General features: G+C 42.4%; 2 protein-coding genes across 2 annotated transcripts; both read left to right on the top strand.

Moving 5' to 3' along the window:
- The first annotated feature begins 3,189 nt into the window (after window positions 1-3,189).
- On the top strand, window positions 3,190-6,326 carry LOC129709071 (immunoglobulin lambda-1 light chain-like). Its single transcript, XM_055655172.1, has 3 exons — window positions 3,190-3,279; window positions 3,404-3,748; window positions 5,677-6,326. Exons 1-3 carry the CDS (start codon window positions 3,231-3,233, stop codon window positions 5,997-5,999), a joined length of 717 nt encoding a protein of 238 aa, XP_055511147.1. The 5' UTR covers window positions 3,190-3,230; the 3' UTR covers window positions 6,000-6,326.
- An 8,833-nt stretch (window positions 6,327-15,159) lies between these two features.
- LOC129709073 (immunoglobulin lambda-1 light chain-like) lies at window positions 15,160-19,256 on the top strand. The gene is made up of 3 exons (XM_055655173.1): window positions 15,160-15,272; window positions 15,397-15,741; window positions 17,162-19,256. The coding sequence occupies exons 1-3, from the start codon at window positions 15,224-15,226 to the stop codon at window positions 17,482-17,484; spliced, it is 717 nt and encodes a 238-aa protein (XP_055511148.1). The 5' UTR covers window positions 15,160-15,223; the 3' UTR covers window positions 17,485-19,256.
- Window positions 19,257-20,381: the final 1,125 nt, after the last annotated feature.

Genomic DNA, 20,381 nt, shown 5'->3' on the forward strand with positions numbered 1-20,381 from the left:
CATACACCGTTTAAGGCAAATTTCTTGGATATACTTCATAAATTCTCATTTAACCCCCTTGCACTGAACAAAATACAGTCAATATTGGGGAAGTTAACGATACCCACTACAGCAACACTGTAGTTCATGCATCTGTGTGCATATCCGATCCATCTATTAGATTCGATGAGATTAGATTAGATCTAATCTAATAAATGGACGGATGGATCTCCCGCTGATTATTGGGTGTCCCATAATATAATCACATTAGAGAGACTGGTCCTTTCTTATTTTTAAGCACAACCCACATGTCTCAATAGATGTACCCTCCACTACGTCCCCTCCGAGTTCCGCCATCCCAAATATCGAAGCCCTGATACATGTCTCTCCCACAAGCAGGTTTTCATAATGGCCACGACATTATTATTCCAAGCACTGATATCGACTATCTACGTTCATTTAACGTCATCCACAATACTCATTGCATTGAAGTAAACGTGTCATCCCTTAATTGCCCCATAATCATGAACCAATCCCTGCCCATCTTTCCTTTGAGACTTACTTGTTATAACCTCCACTTTCCCATAATCCTTCCCACTTGCAGACTTGCTCCTTTCGTTCCCATTCTCTGTCCATTGTAGCTTAAATTCTCCAGATTAGTATGAGCAAACTTCACTGAAATGATTCTGGAGCCCATTCAGTTCAAATGCAACGTGTCCCTCTTGTGCAGGTTGCCTTTGCGATAACAGAAATCTCAATAGTCTACAATTCGAATTATTTCCCCTGCACCAACCCCTCAGCCATGCATTCATCTGCCCCATCCTCCTATTGCTACCCTCAATAACACGTGGCAGCTGAAGTAATCGAGAGATTACCGCCCTGCAGGTGGTAATTTAAACCTTTTAACTAATTCCCATTAGACACTCCACAGGACCTCATTGCTCTTCGGTACATTTTGCTGATCTACTTATATTCACCCCAGAGGACCCCATCCATTTTCCTAACTCTTTTCCCATCTCTTTATACTGACTCTATAGGACCTCATCCAGTTTCCTACATATCATTTGTGCGGACATGCACAACGACTTCTGTCTGTTCACCCACCAGGTCGAAAATGCTCTGCAGTCGTTCCAGGACATCCTAGATCCTTGCACCAGAGAGGCAACAGTCCGTCCATGAGGCCTACTTGCTCCTGTCTGTCCCCCGCACTAATGTGGTTTATCACAATCACTGCCTGACTTCACACCGCTGCACATCAGAGACAGGCCCAGTGCCACAGACCTGACTACTGCTGCTGTCCCCTGAACGGTTACCCCCTCAACAGTTGCAAACGAACATAGCTGTTTTGCAGGGGGAAGCCTACAGGGAAGTCCTGGACCCTCTGCCTACTCCCTTTGCTGCTGGTCACTCTCCTATTCTTTGTCCGCACCACACGTGTGAGCACCTCACTATGACTTCTAACTATGACTTGCTCACTCTCTGGACGAACACGAGGTCATCCAATTGCAACTGCAGATCACTAACAGGGTCTTTCAGGAGCTGCACCTCGACACACCTCCTGCAGATGTAATGTTCAGAGACGCTACGTCTTCTTCAGTTCCAACATCCCACAGGCTGAGCACACTAGCCTCCATCTCTATGACACCAAGACCAGGTTGTGCTGCAAAGCAAACATAAAGTGACAGAACAAACCGTATCCTAAGGTAACCCTCACAGGAGCCTCTTGAGCTTAAGCCTCAATAAACCAATCTTACTATATATGGCCGCTCCATTTATGTTTACCTTCATTTTATTTGCAATAGTTATTTAGCCAAATAACCAAGTGTGACACTCGCCTGCAAATAACGATAGAGAAGGTGAACCAATATTCAAATAAGCATAACTCTGTCCGTTTGTAATGCAATGTAATTGCAATGTATTTAGTATACGCAAACAGTGTCTTCGTAATTCATTGTTACTTGCAGCGAGTGAACATATAGAATGTGGCAAGTGTCAAATAAAGCGAATTATTTTGCTGTGAATTAAGTTCAATTACTTGATTGCTGTCGGAGCTGCACACATCTAGGTAAACTGAAAGCATTTCAGAAATACTAAGCAGTATTAAAAAAAATCGGAAACAAAGCTTGAGACATTGATGCCTCTGTTTGGCTTGTTTACAAGTCACCGATCTGAGGACTTTATAGTTTTCACTGTACGGGCACATTCGTGGAAAGGACCGCTCTCTTTTGATTGATTGTCAGCCGAATTGTAAGAGTCCAAATAAGAAAATGCTGATATTTATCTGTTCTTTAGGCAGTATTTTCTTGTTGATATGCTTTAGCATTGATTCACACGGTGCTGTAGCAATCCACAATATGAAAAGAGGCTTTCGCTATAAATAGAGCGATTGGTTCGCAGTAAGAAATGTGCGCACGTCATATCAAGCAACGCTGTTCACATCTAAATATAATTCCATATATCGAGTGAAGGTTGACAGAATCAATACCATGGCAATCCAAACACCTACAGACTCACTTCACCTTTTTAACGGATGAAGCTACCTTGGCGATGAAATATATTTTTCAATTCCTTCTCAATTTCACGAGCAATGTCAGTGAACCTGAACTAACCTTGGGTGCTACGAGCAAACATGGTTTCCCAAAATAACTCAAAACTCTTTGCATTGGTTTTGACAGTGACTTGCGTAGATGGCACAGTGAGATCAGATTAATCAGCACTGAAAACGATAAATTACCTCCATGAATATTATTTATTTTAACACACACTCTCTGCAACCACACAGAAAATGATTCAAACTAAATGCAAAACCAGAATTGAATGTCCCGTTTCAAATAACACAAAATCTCCAGTTGTAGGAAGGAACTGCAGATGCTGGTTTACACCGAAGATAAGCACACATTGCTGGATTTAAGATGGAATAGGTGACGTTTCGGTTTGCGACCCTTCTTCATACTGAGAGTCACCGGAGAGGGAAACTAGAGATATCAAAACAGAATATCTTACGTGCTTGGAAATATATAAAATTGTACCGAGATACACAGTTGGAAACTAAATCCATATCTACCTAACATTTTGGAAATAATTTGACATAGGAACAATCTGGCAACATTTGATTGGCGCAGCGTCCATTCTGATTAGAGTGTTTTGCATAATTAATGAAGGCAGTGACGCCTCGCAACAGGGTTCATAAGCGACCTGGAGAGGCACCTGATCAACCACTTCATCTGGCGCCCACCACCAAAATAATTACAATGTCTTGCTGGATGTCACTGGTTTGTGCGTTAGCATTTTCCGCAGCGTGTGAGTATTTTGCTTCCAAAGTTATTTATTCTGGAGTGCGATTAAACGTTTAGATATCTGACACTTCTGCTCTTTCGCTAATATCTTGGTTAATGTTGTACTTTTTTTCTGGTTTGTTTTCCAGTCACAAATGCGCAAGTTGCACTAAATCAGCCGTCTTCAAAATCCACGTCTCTGGGGCAAAACGTGCAAATATCCTGTATCATGACTGGTGGCAGTTTAAGTACCAACATTGTTTCCTGGTACCAGCAGATTCCCGGAGCGGTTCCGCGGTTTCTGTTCTACTATTCCGCGGGCAGCAGCATTACTAGAGGTTCGGGAGTTTCTGACCGTTTCGCAGGATCAGTGTCAGGCAACACCATAACATTGACAATAGCGAATGTGCAGTCTGGGGACGCTGCGGACTATTACTGTGGTGTGTGGCTAAATCCTTTCATCTTCGGCAAAGGAACGAGGCTGGGTATTGGCGGTAAGTAAACTATCTTCTACCTATGGGTTATTGATACTGCTGTGAAAAATAATTAGTTTTGTGTCGCTGATTGATGTTTCCAATAAAAGGCTTTTAAAGCTGATTTTTTTAACAATACCCGACCAAGATCGAATCTCCTTTGGCGAATTGGTTGACAACAGCATGAAAGGACAAAATGACTGTCCATCTGTTTTTTTTACTCTTAATTACTATTCGGACGATGAGCTAACATTGACCAAGCCAGGGTACTAATAAAACCGACCGTATGGAAACGGGAATTAACATTAGAGTGACAAGGAACTGCAGATGCTGATTTGCAAAATAAAAACCCCCAAAAAAGCAGAGGAGTGCCTCAGTGGGTCAGGCAGCATCTCTGGTGAACATAGATTGGCGACGACCCGAAACGCCTCATTCATCTTCTCCAGAGAAGCTCCCGAATCCATCACGTTGTGCATCTTTCGGGAAATTATTTCTTGCCTTTAATGGCGCCTAGAATTCTAATGGAAAACGCACCTTCAATAATAGCTCATTTTCTGTTGATATTCCATCACGAAATGTAAAATGTGGGGATTCTGCGGATCACTAGACCATGATAGACTTTTCCCAACATCGTGAACATGGAGAAATGTGGATTCTTGAAAATTATTGGTTCTCATCCAAAAATCGGCACGGTGGCGCAGCGGTTTAGCGCTGTAACCCAGTCGGTTCCATCCCAACTACGGGTGCTGTCTGCACGGAGTTTGTTCGTTCTCCCCGTGACTGCATGTGGTACAAATAAATTAAATCCTATTTCGAGAGGACTAACTGCCACATTTATCCTTGTCCTCTTTTATACTTTTAAAACTGCTTAAATATTGCTAGTATACTTTTTTTGTAAGTGCTGAAGATTGTCATGGTCAATATTTAGCCGGGATAAACATCGGACGCAAACAATAACGCGGTGCGAGGTTTAGTGCAGCGACATTGGGTTTGAAATCATCCATCGTTATGAATCTATGTTGTTGTTTTTAATTTTTATGCTTTAAAATCTTTGCTTAATTGTATCTCCCGGACATATTCAAAGTCAATGTATGCTGCCAATGATTTTCTGCTAATGCGATATTTAATTCATTTCGTGATTTTGAAATTCCGGTACTTATGAGTTTTGTTGCCAGATGGAATTGTCATTACACTTAGAGCATGCGGATCGTGGAATCAATGGGACAGCGATTATTTCAATTTTAGACGAAAAATAACTGAAAATGTGAAAGCAATTTGCGCATTGAATTTCCCAACCATATCAGTAATCAGCAAGTCATTGCAGTCGATTTACTCTTTTTGCCATTGAGTGTACGGAATGAGATTCGATGATCAAATTCAGAAATTGAGCTAATTTTTTACTTCAAAAAGAAATCACAACATAAACGTAAACCATGTCCAAAATCAATTAACAAATGCGGGAACTAGTCTATGCATCGATGGGTTAAATGGCAAATTATTCGTGTCTCTTTTATCGAATCCTTCATGACACTTCGTTCTTTGGCCTTAATAAATGAAAGTATCCAAATAAGACATGTTTTAAGCGAGTTCAGTTGAAATTGGCACAATAGTTCCATAATTTATTAAATCCTGCAAATGGCTGTCGGGTCCAACACACGATTTTTATTTCAACTGGGGCCAATGGAAATAATACTCTGGAGATCAATTAAAAACACTGACGAAATAATTTATGTTTAACCACAAAATAGAACGTGTCCCATTGTCATAAATACCAATTAATCTTCGACGATCACACCTGGAAAATATCTCACGTGCGCAATTGAACAATTTGAAACAAGTAGAGGAAAAATGTTTATTCATTAAAATGAATGGATCCATGGTATTTTTAACTATGTTTTAACCGAAGCAGTTCTTCAACCTCCACTAATCTGTCATATTATTTTAAACAGCACCTCGCGCCCCCGCAATGTCCGTCCTCGGACCTTCAGCGGAAGAAATCAAGGGAAAGGGCACGGCCACCCTGCTGTGTTTGGTGAGCGGGTTTAATCCGGGTGCAGTGGACATTGAGTGGACCGTGGAGGGCAGTGCGAGAAGCGACGGCGTTGAGACCAGCCCAATCCAGCAGGAGAAGGACAACACGTTCAGTGCGAGCAGTTACCTGACTCTGCCAGTCACAGTCTGGAACTCAAACAATCTTTACTCTTGTGTGGTTAAACACGAAACCCAGGCAATCCCGTTTAAGGCAGACATCACCAGAACCGGCTGTATCTAAAACTCCTCAATTCCACCTAATGGAGCTGAAGTGATATATTTTGATCCTTCTTTCTTTCTATATTTGTGAGAAATTGGCCTGGGCATATTGTTTGTTTTTCGACCAGTCTTTGCGTTTAAAATCGTCGTTTGTCTTGCCAATTGTGAACGCCATTCCATTAAAGCAATCAAATTGTTAATTGAACCTCCTATGTTATTCAATCTCAGCTGATGCATCTTCAAATATTCATTAATATTCAGTGGTCTGAAGGTTGTATTCTGGATGTTTGCTTACTGCTATCATAAATTCAAACACGACTGTCAAATAAAATCAATAGTCCATTATTAAGAGCAATACATTTTCGTGACTATAATTTCTGATTCGGAAGCATCAAATGTATGAAATCAAGATTTATGGGTTTTGACCTGATAGACGAAACAGCGATTTAGGTTATCGAACGTTATATAAAACCGGTGACTTTAAGTTGGTTCACTTTACCCAGCGCTCGCCCAACACACACACACATACACACACACACACACACACACACACACACTCTCTCTCTCTCTCTCTCTCTCTCTCCCTCACATACACGCACGCTCGATGGAGCGTTCATACGGAATCTCATTCGAGTGAGGGCGGCTGAACAACAAATACGGGCCTACTAATCAATTAGGAATCTATGTCGAACATGATGCTAAAACTAAAGGACCATTTCCGACACCTCCATCCCCTTTCTTGATCTCAATCTCTATCACAGGAGATAGACCATCGACTGACGTCTATTACAAACCCAGTGACTCCCACAACTATCACGGCTACACTACTTCCCACCCGGCTTCCTGCAAAGACTATCCCCCACTCCCAATTCGTCCGTCTGCACCGCGTCTGCGCACAAGATGAGGCGTTCCATACCCAGACATACGAGATGTCCTCATTATTTAGTGAACGGGAGTCCCCTCTCCCACCATAGATGATGCCCTCACTCGTGTCTCCTCAGTACCCATATTCCGCCCTTGCTCCCCTTCCCCCTAATCGCAACAGAGACAGAGTTCTCCTTGTCCTTACCTTTTACCCCATCAGCCATAATCCTCCAACATTTTCGCCACCTCCAATGGGATCCCAACAATAGTCGCATCTTCCCATCTCCACCCCTTTCCGCCTTCCACAGAGACCCTCTGCAACTCCCTGGGTAACTCATCCCTTCCCATCCAAATCACCCCCTCCCCAGGTACCTTCACCTGCAACCGCAGGAGATACAACACCCGTCCGTATATCTCCTCCCTCGTCTCCGTCCAGGGACCACGATAGTCGTTTCATGTTCGGCAAAGTTTCTCTTACACCTCCAACCTCATCTACTGTATCCTTGTTCAAGATGCGGACACTTATACATCGGCGACACCAAAAGTAGACTGGCTATCATTTCGCTAAACACCTTCGCTCAGTCTGCCTGAACATACCTAATCTTTAATTTTCCTCCCCATTCCCACACTGATCTTTTTGACCTAGGTCTCCTCCATTGCCAGAGTGAGGCTAAATGCAAATTGGAGGAACAGCGTCTCATATTTCGCTTGGGCAGCCTACAGCCCAGTGGAATGACTGTTGATGTATCTAACATCAAGTAATCCTGGCATGCCCTCTCTCTCTATCCCTCCCCCACCCAAGTCGCACCAGCTTCTCGTCTTCACCCAATGATCAGCTAACAACGGGGTTAAGAGGGAGAGACTATTGTAAGGGGAATAGATAGGCGTTTCTGCGGCCGCAAACGAGACTCCAGGATGATATGTTGCCTCCCTGGTGCAACGGTCTGGGATGTCACTGAACGGCTGCAGAACATTCTGGAGGGGGAGGGTGAACAGCCAGTTGTCGTGGTGCACATTGGCAACAACGATATAGGTAAAAAAAAGGTATGAGGTACAAGGTGAATTTAGGGAGCTATGAGATAAACTTAAAAGTAGGACCTCAAAGGTAATAATCTCTGGATTACTACTAGTGCCACGGGCTAGTCAGAGTAGAAATAAAAGGATATTGCAGATGAATTCGTGGCTTCAAAAATGGTGCAAGAGGGAGGGATTCAAATTTCTAGGGCATTGGAACCAGTTCTGGGGGAGGTGGGACCAGTACAAACAGGACGGTCTGCACCTGGGCTGGAATGGAACCAATGTCCTAATGGAAGTGTTTGCTAGTGCTGTCGGGGAGGATATAAACTAATGCGGCGGGGTATGGGTGCAAGAGCAGAGAGACAGAGGGGTGTAAAATGAGGGTAGAAGCAATAGGTAGCAAGGTGAAAAATAAAAGTGGCGGGCAGACAAATCCAGGGCAAAAATCAAAAAGAGCCACATTTCAACATAATTGTATAAGGGGTAAGAGTGTTGTAAAAATAAGCCTGAAGGCTTTGTATCTTAATGCAAGGAGCATTCGTAATAAGGTGGATGAGTTGAATGTGCAGATAGTTATTAATTAATATGATATAGTTGGGATCACGGAGACATGGCTCCAGGTTGACCAAGGCGGGGAGTTGACCATCCAGGGATATTCAATATTCAGTAGGGATAGACAGAAAGGAAAAGGAGGCGGGGTAGCGTTGCTGGTTAGAGAGGAGATTAACGCAATAGAAAGGAAGGACTATCTTGGAGGCTGTGGAATCGATATGGGTAGAGCTGCAAAACACTAAGGGGCAGAAAACGCTAGTGGGAGTTGTGTACAGGCCACCTAACAGTAGTAGTGGAGTTGGGGATGGCATCAAACAGGAAATTAGAAATGCGTGCAACAAAGGTAAAACAGTTATAATGGGTGACTTCAAATTGGGTGAATCAAATTGGCAGAGGTGCTGAGGAAGAGGATTTATTGGAATATATACAGGATAGTTTTCTGAACCAACGAGAGAGCAGGCTATTCTAGACTGGGTATTGAGTAATGAGGAAGGGTTAGTTAGCAGTCTTGTTGTGCCTGGCCCCTTGGGCACAAGTGGCCATAATATGGTTGAGTTCTTCATTAGGATGGAGAGTGACATTGTTAATTCAGAAACAAAGGGTCCTGAACTTAAAGGAATGTGACTTTGAGGGTATGAGACATGAATTGGCCAAGATAGACTGGAAATTGATTTTTAAAAGGTTGACGGTGGATATGCAATGGAAGTAATTTAAAAACTGCATGGACGAACTACAACAATTGTTCATCCCAGTTTGGCAAAATAATAAATCATGGAAGGTAGTGCATCCGTGGATAACAAGGGAAATCAGGGATAGTATCAAAACAAAAGATGAAGCGCAAAAATTAGCCAGAAAAGGCAGCCTACCAGAGGACTGGGAGAAATTCAGAGTCCAGCAGAGGAGGACAAAAGGCTTAATTAGGAAAGGGAAAATAGATTATGAAAGAAAACTGGCAGGAAACAGAACAACTGACTGCAAAAGGGTTTATAGATATGTGAACAGGAAAATATTAGTTAAAACAAATGTAGGTCCCTTGCAGTCAGAAACAGGCGAATTGATCATGGGGAACAGGGACATGGCAGACCAATTGAATAACTACTTTGGTTCTGTCTTCAATAAGGAATACATAAATAATCTGCCGGAAATAGCAAGGGACCGGGGGTTAAATGAGATGGAGGAACTGAGTGAAATCCAGATTAGTCGGGAAGTAGTGTTGAATGGATTAAAGGCTGATAAATCCCCAGGGCCAGATAAATTGCATCCCAGAGTACATAAGGAAGTAGCCGCAGAAATAGTGGATGCATTAGTGATAATTTTTCAAAACTCTTTAGATTCTGGAGTAGTTCCTGAGGACTGGAGGGTAGCTAATGAAACCCCACTTTTTTAAAAAAAGGGAGAGAGAAAACGGGGAATTGCAGACCAGTTAGTCTATTACCGGTGGTAGGGGAAATTCTGGAGTCAGTTATTAAAGATGGGATAGCAGCACATTTGGAAAGTGGTGAATTCATTGGACAAAGTCAGCATGGATTTATGAAAGGTAAATCATGTCTGACGAATCTTATAGAATTTTTCTAAGATGTAACTAGTAGAGTGGATAAGGGAGAACCAGTTGATGTGTTATATCTGGACTTTCAGAAGGCTTTCGACCAGGTCCTAATAAGAGATTAGTATGCAAACTTAAAGCACACGGTATTGTGGGTTCAGTATTGATGTGGATAGAGAACTGGCTGACAGACAGGAACCAAAGAGTAGGAGTAAACGGGTCATTTTCAGAATGGCTGACAGTGACTAGTGGGGTACCGCAAGGCTCAGTGCTGGGACCCCAGCTATTTACAATATATATTAATGATCTGGATGAGGGAATTGAATGCAACATCTCCAGGTTTGCAGATGACACGAAGCTGGGGGCAGTGTTAGCTGTGAGGAGGATGCTAGGAGGCTGCAAGGTGACTTAGATAGGTTGGGTGAGTGCGCAAATGCATGGCAGATGCAGTATAATGTGGATAAATGTGAGGTTATCCACTTTGGTGGCAAAACCAGGAAAGTAGACTATTAACTGAATGGTGGCCGATTAGGAAAAGAGAAGATGCAACGAGACCTGGGTGTCATGGTACACCAGTCATTGAAAGTAGGCATGCAGGTGCAGCAGGCAGTGAAGAAAGCAAATGGTATGTTAGCATTCATAGCAAAATAATTTGAGTATAACAGCAGGGCGATTCTATTGCAGTTGTACAGAGTCTTGGTGAGACAACGCCTGGTGTATAGCGTACAGTTTTGGTCTCCTAATCTGAGCAAATACATTATTGCCATAGAGGGAGTACAGAGAAGGTTCACCAGACTGATTCCTGGGATGGCAGGACTTTCAAATGAAGAAAGACTGGATAGACTCGGCTTGTACACGCTAGAATTTAGAAGATTGAGGGGGGATCTTATAGAAACTTACAAAATTCTTAAGGGGTTGGACAGGCTAGATGCAGGAAGATTGTTCACGATGTTGGGGAAGTCCAGAACAAGGGGTCACAGTTTAAGGATAAGGGGGAAATCTTTTAGGACCGAGATGAGAAATAAAATTCACACAGAGAGTGGTGAATCTGTGGAATTCTCTGCCACAGAAGGTAGTTGTGGCCAGTTCATTGGGCATATTTAAGAGGGAGTTGGATGTGGCCCTTGTGGCTAAAGGTATCAGGGGGTATGGAGACAAGGCAGGTACAGGATATTGCGTTGGATGATTCGCCATGATCATATTGAATGGTGATGCAGGCTCGAAGGGCCGAATGGCCTACTCCTGCACCTCTTTTCGATGTGTCTATGTTTCTATCCTAAGAAATCATATGTATAAATTCATTTGCCGGATAAACGACTCTAAAAATGTATTTAACGATGCCTTGTCAAATATAAGGTTTAGCACTACACGCTACGGGGACACTGGTATCGCTGGCTCGTTGTGGGACATTGATCTTTTCTATTCTGGATGTTAAATCATGTATTGTGTTTTTTTATATATAATTTATGATGTGTTTATGTGATATACTCAGATTTTATATGTATTTTATGGTGCAATGTATTTTTATATAATGTTGTCGTTTGTCTGGACCTTGAGTCCGAAATAACGTGTATTAACGATAGAGAAGATTAACCAATATTCAGATAAGCATAACTCTGTAAAGAACTATATTCTGGACTATAGTGACTTAATGTGGAACACAACTAAAGGGATGGTCGAATTCTTTGTGGCATTAAAAAAAACAATCAACAGAACAATGAATTGTATTAATAAAGGAATATGACTGTGTTGCTACATCAGAGATCAGATCATATGAATTTTTTTTTAAATATTGTAAGGAAACCGAAGCTGAGGTTGAGGGTATAAAACCTTACTTGCAACACGACAGTGGTAGTCCTTACAAATCAGAACCAGGCCCAATTCTGCCTACTCTCTGTTTCATGAAGCCAGCCTTCGCTTCACGATAGCATGTGACCTCTAGTACATGCATCATTTTCCTTCTTTGGAAATTGCACGTTAATCTTCAAAGTATTCCATTACATTAGACAAACGTTGCTTGCCAAGTTGCTTGAGCACTTCGGCACAAACGCATGTGATAGTTTTAATATTCAATAATATTCACGTTTCCAAATATCCTACTATGACGCTTATTCTCGTCAAATTTGATCTAAAGCAGCCAAAGAAATACTACGTCGGCAAAATACCTCTAATATCATTTGTGATCACATGCCTGTGAAAGGAATGGACGTGGCGGATAAAATAATATCTAGGAGTGCTTTCTGTGCCAGTGCCAGACCCACTGAAAATAAGTGGCCAGGTAAGAGGATGAAGCATCAGTGGGCTGATATTTTGAGGGTACAAAACCATTGCATTTTACCCGTAAAGAATGTATTGGAAGGAATAAGAATAGTCCCGAAATCAGGTTTCCGAATTGCAAGAAGGCCGATTTCAGTAACATTGTAAGAAGTACATTCTGGATCGGTATTCCTAGTGGGTTGGAGCTGTATTTTCGGCAAAATGACTGCATCAATTCCAGAGAAGGTGGTCCTTAACGATTACAGAGTCCACATCACATCCCTATATTTAACGTATTAAGGATCACAGTCTTCTGTCATTTCATCTTTACCTGAAATTGCACTGCTACATAATCTGCGGGATAACCTACGGGAACAGATTGCTTCTCGACCAGGCTGCCCTGGTAACGCTGCCCCTCGCTGGACCATCACAATGTGTGTGGTTTTGCTCCAACCGAGCAATTTGGAAGCGCGCTTCGCATACAGGAAACATTCCACACAGAAGTGAATGCTTGTTAGTCATTAACCCCGTTATTCTTCAGCTGTGGCTTCTATGCAATGTACATCTTCCCTGCGTAAAACGATAAAACTATATTTAAATACGTAATCTTATTTATTTTAGAGAATATCTAGGTTGCTTTAATACTTCACTTCCATTAATTTGTTAATGTGATGAATGTCCACTCCATTGTCAAAGTGCTAGAGTAATTCAGCAGATAGGGCAGCATCTTTGGAGGACATGGATATGTTATGTTTTTGGTGGGGACCCTGTTCCAGAGTCTAAAGAAGGTTCTCGATCCGAAATGTCCTTACGAGACCATCTACTCCAGCATTGTGCGTTTTACTGAAGATCCCAGCATCTCACAGTCTCATCTCATTGAACGTCACAACCTTGTTCTGTTCAACATTTCATTACAAATGTTAATCTTTTGAGACTTTCAGTCTGCCTGTCTACTCCTCTCTCTCTTTCTCTCTCTCTCTCTCTCTCGTTGTTCTTACCATGATGCTCGCACGTAGAGTTACACTATGGATCAAGCAGAAATAATATTCTGCCAAACTCCAACAAGACGAGTAGAACATCTCTATTACCCTATAATCTCTTTTTGTTTCCAAAACCTAAAGTTCCAACAATACGCCAAATTTTAATCAACATTGATAGCAAGATGCGGATTAGTATGCACTGGTAAGCTTCTTGAATCACTGACGTATTCTGGCGATAGGACCCAAATCCTGCAATTAGAAAGGGATTTCCAAGAAATGAGCCCCCAACAATCGCAAAGCATAGCAATGTATTTCGCACTCAACATCGCCTGTGACTTGTCTAGCAAGAGAGGTGCTCCTATGCACACCCTTTGCTCTTATCCTGATTCGGCACGGAGGTGTTGTCCGTGAGTCCTAGGCATAATTGTAATGTATTTTACGTATTGCCAAGAGAGTCGTGGCAATATATTGTTACTTGGGAGAGGATGAATATTTGGAATGAGAAAAGTATCAAAGAGCGGATTACTTTCTTCTGGATGAACTTGATTGTTGTTTTACCTGCATGAGGAATTGTCCAATGTATCCAGTTTATGTAAAGCGTTAATGTGGAGAGATCAGAGGATAACTGAGCAAAGGCAACTACACTGCGTACTGAAACATGGTCTGATGTCATCATTTCAACTAAAATGTTGTTAATGCCAGTTAAATGCTGCATAATCATGCCACGGTATCACAGGAATGATTCCGCTGTTCCAACAGAGATAGCATTTCCGAAGTACCGAAGAGTAGAACAATTTGGGAAACAATGTTTGGGACATTGATGCCTTTGCTTGACCTGTGTGCATGTCATCGATTTGCGGACGTTAATGAGATGCGAGTATTAACTGTCCAGACACATCAGCAGTACAGCCCGGTCTCCTTTGATTAATTACCAGCGAAATCGTTAGTCCAAATATCAACATTTTGAAAATGTAGACTGTTTTTTGACTGTATTTTCTTGTTCATCGCCGTTAGCACTGATTCGCCCGGTGTTACTACCCTGCAGGGATAATCCACAAAGCGAAAGGAGCGCTGCCGCGACAACTAGCGCGATTGGGTTGCGATATAAAATCTGCGTACATTAGATCAGGTATAAGGCAACGCTGGTTGCATGTAAATATAATTTCATATGTCAGATGAAGTTGGACAGAATTAATATCATAGCAACGCAAGCACTTGCAGACATCGAGGTCTTTCATATATAAAACTCGCCAGCAGCTACCAACATGTCGATTAAACATGTTTCTCAATTTATTATCTCAAATAAGTCAATTACCCGTGCTAAGCCAGTGAACATGTGTGCTGCTAGCAAGCATGCTTTCCAGAATTACAGCGGTGTTGACGGGGCATTGACACCCAAATCTGCAAATTCGTAACTAATTTTGAAGACAATTGTTTCTTCACATTGCGCTTTGAAAGATTTCCTACACACCATCTTCACCAGAATATTTACCAGTTTCAAATAAAATGTGGGTGTGCAACTAAAAGGGTGAAGAGACATGTCGCGTACAGTAGTGCGAGAGCATGAGATCGGATTCTTCAGCCCCTGTTTGAATGCATCCCTTCATTTTTCAAGAGTGAATGAGCAGTCGCCAGGAATTATGATGAGGTTATTCGATTAATTTATTTGAAGGCGCATGCCGTGCAACTGCACAGCAAAAGATTCAGAATAAATGAAAAGGAATAATTCAACACCTCCTTTCAAACTAAACAAAGTCTCTTATGTGATTGAGTCTATATTAAATCGTCCCGAGGTACAAATGTACCGGGATAAATTGTACCGAGATATTCGACACCAAATCTTTATTTACTTTGGAAATAATTTGACACAGGACGAATCTGGCAACTTCTGATTGGCGCAACACGCATTCTGATTTGACTGTTGAAGGATAGATAAGGAACTCGAGGTGACGCCTTATCACACGGTTCATAAGCGACCAGGAGTGAAACACTGAGGAGCCACTTCACCTGGCGTTCTCCGCTCAATTCATTACAATGTCTTGCTGGATCTCACTAGTCTATGCGTTAGTGTTTTCCGCAGCTTGTGAGTATTTACTTCAACCGACATGATATTTAATCTCGAGTACGATTAAACCTTTCTATTTGTGAAATTCTGCTGTTTCTCTGATATTAGTTAATTTTCTACTTTTTTCTGGTTTGTTTTTCAGATATAAATGCGCAATTTTCACTAAATCAGCCGTCTTCAAAATCCACATCTCTGGGACAGAACGTGGAAATTGCCTGTACCCTGTCTGGCGGCAGTTTAGGTAGTAGCACCGTGTCCTGGTACCAGCAGATTCCAGGAGCGGTTCCGCGTTACTTGTTCCGCTATTGGTCGGGCAGCAGCATTTACAGAGGCTCGGGAGTTTCTGAACGTTTCTCCGGATCAGTGTCAGGCAACACTGCAACATTGACAATATCGAACTTACAGTCTGGGGACGCTGCTGACTACTTCTGTGCTGTGTGGAAAGATGCTGTAATCTTCGGCAAAGGAACGAGGCTGAGTATTGGCAGTAAGTAAAATACCTTCTATCTTTGCGTAGACACAAAAAGCTGGAGTAACGTAGCGACACAGGCTGCATCTCTGGAGAGAAGGAAAGGGTCGTAGGAAGGAACTGCAGATGTTGGTTTAAAACGAAGATAGGCACAACAAGCTGAACAGGCAGCATCTCTGTAGGGAATGAATAGGTCTGCAGTTCCTTCCTGCATATTCGGTCTTTGGGTTAATGATATATAACAGTGAAAAGTAATTGGTTTTCTGTCGCTAATCGAAGGTTCAAAGGAAAAGCTTTTAACGCTATTATCTATGTTCAGCGTTCGACTAAAGTCGAGTTTCCTTTGGCAAATTATTAGACGTTGCTCTATCAAAGGGCTTGATGCTATGACTGCTGTTTGTATTTTTTACACTAAATAGCTAAAATAAAAGGTATTTAAAGCCGATATGTTTTAAATTTTCGACCACGATCGAGTCTTTTTTGACAAATTAGTTGACAACAGCAATGAAAGGACGAAACGGCTGTCCAGCTGTTTTTTTTAAATTCTTTATTACTTTGCTGACGGAAAGTTGACAATTATCAAACCTGAATAAGAATTAGACCGAACGTAAGGGAACGGTAAATAACTTGGGGGGGGGGGGGGGGGGGGGGGGACAAGGAACTGCAGGTGCTGGTTTACAAAAAAAGACACAAAGCTCTGGGGTGACTCAGCGGGTAGGGCAGCATCTCTGGTGAACATGGATAGGTGACTTTTGGTTCGGGTCCCTTCTTCAAATCAGTTTTGTTCCGTGTGACATCTTATAACGCATTTCGCTGTGGTGCCATTATGCGAAAGGAATAAGATTCGCTATTCAACTTCAGAAATATGGGCTGAATTATTACTTCAAAGAGAAGAGACTGGTCGAGAAAAACAAACATAAACGTTTCAGCAATAATGTAAATCATATCAACGACTATTTAAAATGCGAGAAACGGTAAATTTAACGTGGCTGCAAATTTATTGATTGTTAAAACGACAAAATATTCTTGTCGCTAAAATCCAACCATTAGTAACATTTCGGTATCTGGTCTTAACAAATGAACAGATGAATTAAGGGAAGGTATTTAAACAAAACTAAAGTTTTAAGCGCGTTTAGTGGAACTTTGGCTTCAATGAAAACCCGCAACTGGCTGTCGAGTAAAACAGTTGGGTTTTTTTTTATTGTAGCTGGAGCCAACGAAAATAATACTCTGGAGATCAATTCAAAACACTGCCGAAACAATATACTTTACGCTGCTGCGCATATTCTGTCCCATTGCCATAAATAGCAGTTATTGTTTGGAGATCTCACTTGGAACGAATGAATCCATGTTATACCAACTGTATTTTTAACAAAGATAATGTTTTAACCGAAGCAGTTCTGCCAGCCCTACTAATCTGTGATTTTATTTAAAATAGATCCTCAGCCCCCCGCGGTGTCCGTGCTTGGACCTTCAGCGCAAGAATTGACGGGAAAGGGAACGGCCACCCTGGTGTGTTTGGTGAACGGGTTTAATCCGGGCGCTGTGGAAATTGACTGGACCGTGGACGGCAGTGCGAGGAGTGAAGGCGTTGTGACCAGCCGGATCCAACAGGCGGCGGACAACACGTTCAGTGCGAGCAGTTACCTAACTCTGCCAGCCACAGTGTGGAACTCACACGAGCTTTACTCCTGTGTGGTTAAACACGAGACTCAGGCTAACCCGCTGCAGGGAAACATCGCCAGGTCCAGGTGTCTGTAAAACTTCTAGATTCCAACTAATCAAATTGACAAATATTGTTGCTCCGTCTTTCATTTGTCAAAAATTGATATAAAAATATTCTCTATTATCGACTTGCATTTGCGGTAAAATTGTCCTTTGTCTCGCTGTTTGTAAACGTCATTCAATTGAAGCAACTCGTTGTGAATTGAAACTCCAATGTTATTCAATCTGTTAAATGCATTCCCAAATATTCATTAAAAGACAGTGGTCTAAAGATTACATTCAGGTTTGTTTTGTTTACCCACGTGACTAACATACAAATACAGCTCGCGACTAAAATCAATAATTCAATCTTAAGAGCGAAACATGTGTTGGATTTTTATTTCTGATCAGAGAAAATCAAATGTATTTAATCAACCTTCATCATTTTACCTTATGGAAGAACCGATGATAAATGTGGCCGAACGTTATGTTATAAACTGGTGTGATGATAAATTGGTTCATAGAGCCGCGCGCGCGCACACGCACACACACGAACAAAATGGGGCGCTCATGTAGAAACGTATTCGAGGACAGACAGTAATCGTTATATGTGACCTTGCTAATACTATTCACTTAGCAATTCCAACCTATTTCATCTGTGAATTAACTGGGTGGGGCTGGTGGTGAGTGAGATTAATATGGAAACATAGAAACATAGAAAATAGATGCAGGAGTAGGCTATTCGGCCCTTTGAGCATGCACCGCCATTCAATATGGTCATGGCTGATCATCCAACTCAGTATCCCATAAGGCCTTCGCTCCGTACCCCCTGATCCCTTTAGCCACAAGGGCCACATCTAACTCCCTCTTAAATATAGTCAATGAACTGGCCTCATTGTCTGGCAGAATATGGTATTTCTGCCTTTATATAGGGCGCTAGCACACATGGAGTATCACATATAGTTTTACTTTCCTCGCCTAATAGAAGTACTGAAGTTCTTGGTTGGTTCCTGCTGAGCTGATTAGCGGGATAAGTGTACGCTGCGCGGAACGACTGAGAAGCGTAGCCTACCTTCTCATCCACTCCCTACACAGTGGGGGCAATTTTACAGAGGTCAATTAACCTAGAAACCCGCAATCTTTGGGATGTGGGAGGCAAACCACGGCACCACATGGGAAACGTGTAAACTCCTCACAGACAGCATCCGAGCTCAGGATCGAACCCTGGTCTCTGGCGCTGTCGAGGCAGCTGCTCTACCAGGTGCGCCACTGTGCCGCCCCACAATATATAATATATCAGCCACTGTAATATCTAAATCTCGTAGTGGTCTTGGCAGGAAAGGTGCAGACGTAATTTCTCCTGATTGATGAGTGCAAACTATAATTTGCAGTATCCACAAAGCGCAGAACATAGTACAGCACAGCACACGAACAAGCCTTTCCGCACTCCATGCCTCTGCCGACATGATGCCAAAACCAAATCTTATCTGCGGGCACGTGATCTGGATCCAGAAATCTTACAAATGCCACTGTTGCTTGTGTCGCCACCACCACCTTCGCCAACGCCTTCACAGTCCTCACCAACCTCTGTATATAAAATGTCCATGCGTCTCTCTCCTTAAAGCTATGTCATCTAGTCCTTGATATTTCCACTCTGAGGGGAAATGGTAATCATTCGCTGCCCTATCTATGACTCATAATTGTATATAATTCTAGCAGGTCTCCCCTGATAGTCAACGGTTACAGGGAAAACAACCCAATTCTGTCCAACCTGTGCTCGTAGTTCAGGTATCATGCTGGTAAACATCCGCTGAGCCCTTTACAAGGCCTATAATTTCCATCTAGTATCAGAGCGACCAGAAATGATGGCAGTACCCGAAATGCAGCCTAGCAAAAGTCCTATAAAAGTTAGCATCATGACTCGCCTGCCCTTATCCTGAATGCCCTGCCCAATGAAGGAAAACATACAATATGCATTCTCACCACTCTATATAGTAGTGTTGCCACTGAAGGAGATATAGACTTGGTTCCCAAAATTCCTCTGTACTTCAATACTGTTGTTATTAATCGAAAGTAGATACAAAATGCTGGAGTATGTCAGCGGGTCAGGCAGCGTCTCGTATATTTCCCCTCATAATCGACCCCTCCCCCAGCAGTTCAATGCTCTGGTTAATCTGCATCTATCATTTCATCTCTCATTTTTATACCTATCCCGCTGTTTACTTTGACAGCCTTCCTCACTGTCAGCAACCCAAACAATCTAGCTGTCATCTGTAAACGTATTAACTACTAGAGAAGGTGCAGAGACCTTTGTCATGGCTCCTGCAATCTCGTCTGTTGTGTCTCTCAATAATCTGTCCATTCATGCACACTGCCCCTCAAGACACCCAACACCTGCTTCTTAATCACACAGTGCCTTTGCATATGAATATTCGCCACATTGATCTCACTCTCCTCCTTGTCTTCTCCTTGATTAAAAGACGTACAACGACTATATGTTGGTTCACTCTCCCGCACGCGCACACACGCACACACTCACACGAATACAATAGCGCGCTCATGCACAAACCCATCCGAGAGTGACCACTAACCGTTGCATAAGATCCTTCTAATCACTTGGGAATCCGATCAATTTCATCCTGGAGTGAAATGGGTGGGGCTGGTATTGAGTGAGAGTAATGGGAGGCAACCGGGGAGCCCGGAGAAACCCATATTATCACGTGGGGAATGTGCAAACTCCCAGCCTTGGTCAGGATCGAACCCTGGTCTCTAGAGTTGTGAGGCAGCAGATCCACTCCACACAGGTGCGCCGCTGTGGCACCCTACAATATATAGTATATATGCCTCTGTAAAATTCTTAGTGGTATTCGCAGAACATTTGCAGACGGTATTTGACCTGATTAGTGTGTGCAAGACTGAAGTTTGCAGTCTTCATAAAACGTAGAACGTAGAAC

This window comes from Leucoraja erinacea, chromosome 25 (genome assembly GCF_028641065.1).
Source record: "Leucoraja erinacea ecotype New England chromosome 25, Leri_hhj_1, whole genome shotgun sequence".
Lineage (NCBI taxonomy): Eukaryota > Metazoa > Chordata > Chondrichthyes > Rajiformes > Rajidae > Leucoraja > Leucoraja erinaceus.